The sequence below is a fragment of the Capricornis sumatraensis genome, chromosome 2, assembly GCF_032405125.1.
Source record: "Capricornis sumatraensis isolate serow.1 chromosome 2, serow.2, whole genome shotgun sequence".
Lineage (NCBI taxonomy): Eukaryota > Metazoa > Chordata > Mammalia > Artiodactyla > Bovidae > Capricornis > Capricornis sumatraensis.
In genome coordinates this window covers 104912731-104921151 of record NC_091070.1, presented here as the reverse complement: position 1 = coordinate 104921151, position 8421 = coordinate 104912731, and the positions used below count along the sequence as shown (strand labels likewise).

At 43.4% G+C, this 8421-nt stretch overlaps 1 protein-coding gene across 1 annotated transcript; it reads left to right on the top strand.

Moving 5' to 3' along the window:
- The first annotated feature begins 6840 nt into the window (after positions 1-6840).
- Positions 6841-7224, top strand: LOC138074471 (protein BEX2-like). Its single transcript, XM_068966619.1, has one exon. The coding sequence runs from the start codon at positions 6841-6843 to the stop codon at positions 7222-7224; it is 384 nt and encodes a 127-aa protein (XP_068822720.1).
- Positions 7225-8421: the final 1197 nt, after the last annotated feature.

Here is an 8421-nt window from a genome sequence, read left to right as displayed (position 1 = left end):
CTTCAAGAGCACCATGTTAACTCTTGGTTAACCAAAAGCTATTTTTCTAGTCTATGCTGTACCTAATTCAACCAACCAGCAGAGATTGCACACCCACTAAGTTCTACTTTCTGAACTGAACTCCCTAAACCACTAAAAACTGAAGGAGAAAGAATTCCTAACTTCAAAGAACATACTTTTGTCTTATTTTTCTTTTTCCATACTTGTCTATCTTCCACCATTTCTTACGGATAGTATTCTTTTAGGCATTTCATCAAATTTCAGACCTACTGCAGCCCTTCCCTGTTAAACACATTGTAATTACACTGGTAGATTTTAAAAGAGAGGAAGGAAGGAAACAAGAAATGCTTTGGTTTTGGAAATGAAATGGTTACATTCAGAGAGCCTTCTTTATGATGCTAAATCTATGGCTATTCCCTCCTCAGCGGTTAAGAATTGGCTCTATCTGCCAGAAAACTGTTTTTGCATCTCTCTCTGATGAGAAATAAGACATCTCTTTTGTTGTCTAAATGAAGAATTGAAATTGTGGCCAGGCCAAGATAACAGTGTCCAGCTCATCCTTCTGAGCTTAGCTTCTTCTAGCCCCTGAGCCAGCTCCAAGGCAGCATAGCATGCCTGGAAAACCCTCCTTTTCACCGCGCCAAGCCATGTGTCTCTTATCATTTCAGGAATTCCTCAAATTCCACCCTCTCTGTGGTCCTTAAGACTTCAAGAATGACCAAGTGCTTCCCATCAACAGAAACTGCCTATTCATGCAAGCCATTGGCCACTTTCCCTGACTGATCACCACTCCAATCCCAGCCCTTCCCACCTCATCCCTAAACATATGTGCCCTTGAACTGGCCTTACTAGAAACAGCCTACATTTGAACTCATCTGTGGCATCATGAAACCTTTCTGTGGGTCTAAGTAGTCCTAGGTTTGTTTGGATGTAGGGAGCTAGCCCTGTGGGGGTTTGTTTTCAAAAGGCATTCGGAGAAGACTACACCAAACAAGCAAGCACCCATTCACACAGTATTTTCTTATAAAACTAGAAAAAAATAGCCTTTCTATAGTATTTATAAAATGCTTTCATATCTATGACCTTAGTTTTTGCTTCAACCTAACTCTTCAAGTTAGGATGTATCTTATCATCTCTTAATAAGGAAATGGGAGTTAAAAGAGGTTAAGAAGAGAAAAAAAGAGGTTTAAAAAAAAAGAAAAAAAGAGGTTAAGTTATTTGCCTTTAATCAAGTAGTAAATGGTTCTAGGAAAACTATTTGGGACTAATATCATCTAGACCCTTCACCTGACACCATAAAGCAAAATAAATCTCAGATGGATTAAAGAATTAAACATAAAAAAGTAAAACTATTAACAAAAAGATAAAATGTAGTTGAAGATTTGCCTAATCTCTGGATGAAGAAAGATTTTTCAGGCATAAAAACACTGGAAGAGATGGCAAAAAGAAAAAATTTAATACATCAGTCGACATAAAAATGTAAAACTTTTACTTGTCAAAAAATCAAATAAAAAAGCAAATAACAATCTGAGGGGAAATGGTCAGGCTATTGTGGCACAACCTTGCTCAGTCTCAGCTGGAGCCACCTCAAAGTCCAGGAGGGACTTCCTGGTGGTCCAGTGCTTAAGAATCTGCCTGCCAATGCAGGGGATATGAGTTCAATCCCTGGTGCAGGAAGAGCCCGAACTAAGCCCAAAACCACAACTAGTGAGCCCACGGGCTGCAACTACTGAAATCCGCGTACCCTGGAGCCTGTGCGCCACAAAAAAGAAGGCACCACAGTGAGAAGCCTGCACATTACAACCAGAGAGTAGCCCCAGCTCTCCACAACTAGAGAAAGACTCTGGAGCAGTGGAGATCCAGCACAGTACAAAATTTAATTAATTTAAAAAAAAAAGAACACAAGAATGTTGACACAAATGCTGAGGCCAGTTCCCAAAGAAGTAATAGCTGGACGCCAGGTCTCTCATGAAGGGAAGATGTGAGTAGCACATCCACACGGAAAAAAGACTGGCCATGCACTGAAATGTTGACAGTAGTTATGGAATTGCACATTATTTTTGTTTTCTTCTTTATCTTTTCCATATTTTCCATAATTTGGCAAAAAAAAAAACCCACAATAATCAGGGGGAAGAAAAGGTGTTATATTCAGGAAAATACGGCTTTTTGTTTTAAAATGAGGATCATCAAGGGATTTCTGTTTTCCTTGATCTCTTGTTCTTATCGCCACACATCTTTTGAAGGTGATAGTCTAATATATCCATAGTTTGCCTGGAGACGTTTGTGTCAGGACACGACCAAGCTTTAAATTACACACGTATACACATAGCAGTGTCTTCGGTTCACTGTCTGAGGTCTTTGTTTCCTTCAAGGTTTATATGAAGTTCCAATTTCTATCTTGAAACAACTGCCTTGGGAGGAAGATAAAGAACTTGGGGTTGAGGAGCAAAGGAGTTCACGATTACAGTCTGCTGTACGCAGGGCTGGGGCAGGGGTTCCCAGCACTAGCACCGCGTATCTGGGGTAAGTTATATCATCGCCACCCTACAAAAACCAAGGTTCAGAGTCCAGTCTATAGCCACACATCTAGCGACAGCTGAAGATGGGATTCACTCCAGGTCTGGCCCCAAATCTTTGCTCATTCATCTATGCCTCACTCCCTTCAATCAAGGTATATCTGCATCCTGCAGCTCAGCAAATCTAGGGGAGCTGAGCATTGGAAATGCCTTGGCAGGCAATTTGGAATTTTGTTGAGAGTGGGCTGAGAGTCAAGGGATTGTCTTCTAAGAATGACCACAAACAAGGTGCCAGATGACTTTGGACAAATCTGTCTTCCTGCCCATAGAAGGAGTAGTTGGAAATAGTAGTTGCAAGAAGGCTTTCCTGTTCCTCACCTCTGGCTCCCTTAACACTCATTTATCTATGTGTGAGTGGTGTGTCAGCAAGCCAAGGCTACTCATCGAGCTGCAGGGGAAAACAGAGGGCTTGAAACAGTTCCCTGTGAGTGCCTCACGAAAAACTGCCAACGAAGTCAACCACATGCCAGCAAAAGAATAGCAACAATCCAGATGCCAATGGACGGAGGACTGGTTAAATAAGTGATGTTATAGCCGTACAATGGAATGCAATGCAAATATGAAAAGGAATTGGGGGAGTTATCTGGCACCATCTATGCTGGGCTTCCAGAATGCCAGACTCATGTTTTTCTCCTTTCTCCGTAGTTATCCCATTTCAGTCTCTGTAGCTGGTGTAGCTGGCCTCCCCTCTTCCCAACCTCTGAATATTAGGGCAACCCAAGAATCAGTTTCAGCTTTCTCTTTACATTCTCTGAATTCAATCCCTGATGGCTATCTGGGCCCAAAGTTTAAAATATCTAATGACACCCAAATTTCTATCTCCAGCCCTAACCTAAGCTGTGCCCCCCAGACTCATACATCCTACCGGGACAGGAAACAGCCACCCTGAATATAGCCCTCCTAAGCCAGAAAATGGCAGTCCCCACCTTACTGGCCCCTTTACCCCCGTGCCCCTCATTTTAGTAAATGGAGAACGTTCACCCAGTCGCTCAGGTCACTTTGATTGCTTTCTCTCACACCTCGTATTCCGCAGGCTCTACTCTCAAAATATAAATCTACTATTACCACCCTAGCCCAAGCCACTGTCACCTGCTTCCTGATTACAGCAACAGCCACCTGGTCTTCATCAATTCCACTCCTGCCCCTTGACAGTCTGTTCACCACACAGAAGGCAGAGGATCTTTTTAAAGCATACCAGCTATTCTCCCACCCCCCAGCCACCCAGTGGATTGACATATCCCTTAGGGCCTCGTGGGCTGCGTCCCTGATGGCCTCTGTGACCCTTTTGGCCGTCACACCCCCATCTCACTCTGTCCCAGCCGCAGCAGCCTCCTCCTGTCCCTCTAACAAGCTAGACACAAGTTCATCCTCTTCCTCTGTATATTTCTGCCCACCTGGCAAACTTGGCATGCTTATGCCTCTCTTTTATGTCATCTCCCCAGACTGGCCTTCTTACCTAAAAGAGACCCTAGCAAGTCTATCCTTACACTGCTTTTATTTTCCTTCACGGCACTTCTCCCTACCTGACCTCATATTACATAATTACTGTTTGCTTGTGCATCTTCTGGTATTGTCAATAGAATGTCAAGGAGACTGGAGAGCTTGTCGTGCTTTTGTACTGCTATATATTCAGGGCCTAGAACAGTCTGCACCTCAGAAGACTCTCAAAGTTATGTCTAAATAATTAATGAATGTGTATGCGTGCCCGGCTACAGTCCAAAGGGCGGCAAGAGGCAGATATGACTGAGCGACTAAGCACGCACATGCTGTGACAGGACAATCTCTAACATGTACGTTACATAAAGCCAAGTGAGGATAACACCCAGAGTACTTCTAGAAGGACACACAAATTGTAAAAGATGGTTGTCTCTGTGAATGAAGACTGAAGGTCAAGAGTAGAAAGGAAATGCATTTTTCACTGATAATTATTGGACTGTCTGAATTATTTCCCATGTGCATTAACTACCTTCTCAATGAAAAAAAGGAAAATCCTCTTGTGTCCGGCCACTTATTGCGCTAACTGGACACATTTTTTGATAGGACACCGCAGCCTCCCTTGTTGTCCTACCAGGGTCCTCAGACACCTCCAGTTCACCGTGATTTCTCCAAATGGACCACCACACCCTCCAAGTTTCGTTTTAGTTTAGTTTTGTTTTGCAGGGGGAGGTTCCCTGACACAAGACCAGAGACCAGAATGTGATCTCACACACATACACTATTCTGACGGGCCCCACTCTCCTCCCAGGGACTCTCAGAGCTCTGCTGTGTGCAAATTACACATCCCCTGCTCTCCCAGTGGCTCCTGGCTGTCCCACACCTCGAGACTGCCAATTCTAGACCGCACCAGCCTCAGAATCACATGTTGTCAGCTTGGACCACACTACTTGTAAAGGACAGCTGGGATGCGTCTTTCAGTAGGAAGGGAAGGGGCTGTTTCCTGCCCTGATGCTTGTCCCCAGCCTAGGTCCACAGAACCTGAGACCCGAGCCCATAGTGCCTGTATTTCTCAGATGATCAACCAAAGCCTAGAGTGTGGCACTTGCCCAAGATTTCATGGTGAGTTAATGAAGCACCAGGACTAAATTCAGGTCCCAAATTCCCAGTTCTAAGCTCTTTCCAGTCAGATTGCCATCAGGGTGGATCCCAATTAGACTACCCCTCAGCTCCACGCTTGGCTTTTAGGGGAATTGAAAGATGGGGAGGGAGGAGAGCACGGCCTCATCCAGAGCAGCTCCAGGAGGCTCTGAAGGAGCACTGGCCTCTTATGGATTTTACCAGGGCTGGGGGCCAGCTCCTGAACACACTTAGGCCTTATAGGGACGTGTTAGTAATGTCCTCTGACCTCAGCCTCCTTCACAGACCACAATACACAAGTAGTATCCCTTTCAGTCTCCAAAATCAGGTAGACTTTAAGTTGACTGCAGAAACCTCTTACCTTTAAAGAGAGAAAGAAAATAAAGTATTGCAAAAGCAGAGGGTGTTAAACAAAACTGCTCTTTCTCCTGGTAATGCCTAATCAAAGAAGAATGTTTAAGAAAACACCAAAGACATGGGATTCCATTTGTAATGGGTTTATCCATCAGAGATTACACCCTCACACATGCTCTCATGGTCAAAATAAGTGATAAGCTTTGGGGGTTGCAGGTCTGCTAGGGAAAGAGTCAAGAAGCAGCTTCAGGTGTAGGCTTCATGTAATGCTCCCAAGAAAGTTAGTCGTCAGGAGTTTCCCATCCAGTGCGGGGGGTGGTGATCTCAAACAACCCAGGGTCGTGTGCAAAGAGATCACCTGCATTTTGTGTGCTCTGTGAGACTGTGCTGAAAGTCTATAGCCACCCAGCCTCCTAACACACACTTGGCCTGCTTATTTGGTCCCCTAGCCTTGCCTGCTAATCTTGCTGTGCTCAGAACCACAGATTATCTGAGCATCTTCTCTCTGGGGGATGGCCTTAGCTGAGCAGTTCTTCTGGAATTCTTTTGAGACTTGTTCTAACCTCTAAGTGTTAAACAGCTACTAATGACAAACTAAATTCTAATGTACCAGCAAACTAGTAATTATTACTGCAATTGCTATTTCTTTGGGGGAACTTACATTATTGTATTTTTATATATTGCTATAGTACATTTTATCAATAACTAATAATAGTTCTAAAGTCAAACAAAGATAATAGCTACTACCTTTTCTGAACACTGTCCTATATGTCAGGTACCCTATTAACTACATGGCTGAATACCTCAAAACGGCTGTAGGAATGGCTAAAGTATAGTTATGCCCATTGTACAGATAACAAAACTGGCAAGCAGTTCAGTGAGCTGCCAATCACACAGCTAAGCTGTATCTGCTTGACTCCAAATTTCATGTTTTAACCACCACGTTATATGACCTCCCATTACTAAGCATTTATAAGACACTATTAGCATCACAGAGCAAGTGATTCTTTGGTGACCTCTAAGTTTGACCTTTCTACCCATTAACCAAAGAAGTATCAGTGAACTGTAGTTTTAGCTTCCTGCTACTGCTGCCAATATGAAAAGATGATTTCCTTCCACAGGACACATCATATGCAGCACCGCAGAAAAGACCAGGGTCACAGTCACTTCAAAAATCTTTATGGATCAGCTCCCCGCTGCCCTGAGCTCAGCGGGCTGGCATCGGGCCTGCAGCAAGCAGAGTAAGTCTGTGGGTCTACGCGTCAAGTGTTGCAGCAACTCACTTTGCAGCAGGAGTTGGGAGGAGGAGGAGACAGCAAGGATAGGCTCAGGAACAATGATGCCCAAAGAGAAACAAGTGCTGAAAAATCTCACCATGGAAAATGCCAATGAAGAAAATGAAAAAAAGGATGAAAAAGAGCAAGATGCTAATAAAGGAGAGCCTTTGGCCCTCTCCTTGGGAGCTGGTGAATATTGTATACCTAGAGGAAATCACAGATGGTTCTGTGTTAGGCAGCCCATTCTACATTATAGATGGGACATGACTCAGAGGCTTGGAAAGCCACGGGCAAGGATGAAAGAAGAGAATATAGAAAGGATTGGGGAAGAGATGAGACAACTCATGCAAAAGCTGAGGGAAAAGCAGTTGAGTCACAGTTTGCGGGCAGTTAGCACTGACGCCCCTCACCATGAACATAATGATTTTTGCCTTATGCCTTAAATCCTGATGTTAACAGGGAGACACGCTTGCTTCCTAAACTTACATGTTCATGATGTACCTTTGGCATAAACCTTTTGATGCCACTCATTTCTGGTGGGTCTCAGATTACCAGCTTCTAGCTGAATGTTTTGACCCAGTCTGTAAGATGTTGTTAACAGGATAATTTTACCGTTTCATGGCAAGATGCTCACAGCAGGATCTTCTATGACCCACCTCCCAGAATATTGGAAATAAAAGCGAAAAGAAACAAATGGGACCTAATTAAAATTAAAATCTTCTGTACAACAAAGGAAACTATAAGCAAGGTGAAAAGACAGCCTTCAGAATGGGAGAAAATAATAGCAAATGAAGCAACTGACAAAGAGTTAATCTCAAAAATGTATAAGCAACCCCTGCAGCTCAATTCTAGAAAAATAAATGACCCAATCAAAAAATGGGCCAAAGAACTAAACAGACATTTCTCCAAAGAAGACATACAGATGGCTAACAAACACATGAAAAGATGCTCAACATCACTCATGATCAGAGAAATGCAAATCAAAACCACAATGAGGTACCGTTTCATGCCAGGCAGAGTGGGGCTGCTATCCAAAAGTCTACAAGCAGGAAATGCTGCAGAGGGGTGTGGAGAAAAGGGAACCCTCTTACACTGTTGGTGCAAATGCAAACTAGTACAGCCACTATGGAGAACAGTGTGGAGATTCCTTAAAAAACTGGAAATAGAACTGCCATACGACCCAGCAATCCCACTGCTGGGCATACACATCAAAGAAACCAGAACTGAAAGAGACACGTGTACCCCAATGTTCATCACAGCATTGTTTATAATAGCCAGGACATGGAAGCAACCTAGATGTCCATCAGCAGATGAATGGGTAAGAAAGCTGTGGTACTTATACACAATGGAGTATTACTCAGCCACTAAAAAGAATACATTTGAATCAGTCCTAAGGAGGTGGATGAAACTGGAGCCTATTATACAGAGTGAAGTAAGCCAGAAAGAAAAACACCAATACAGTATACTAATGCATATATATGGAATTCAGAAAGATGGTAATGATAACCCTGCATGCAAGACAGCAAAAGAGACACAGATGTATAGAACAGTCTTTTGGACTCTGTGGGAGAGGGCGAGGGTGGGATGATTTGGGAGAATGGTATTGAAACATGCATATTATGCATGCATATTATGTGAAA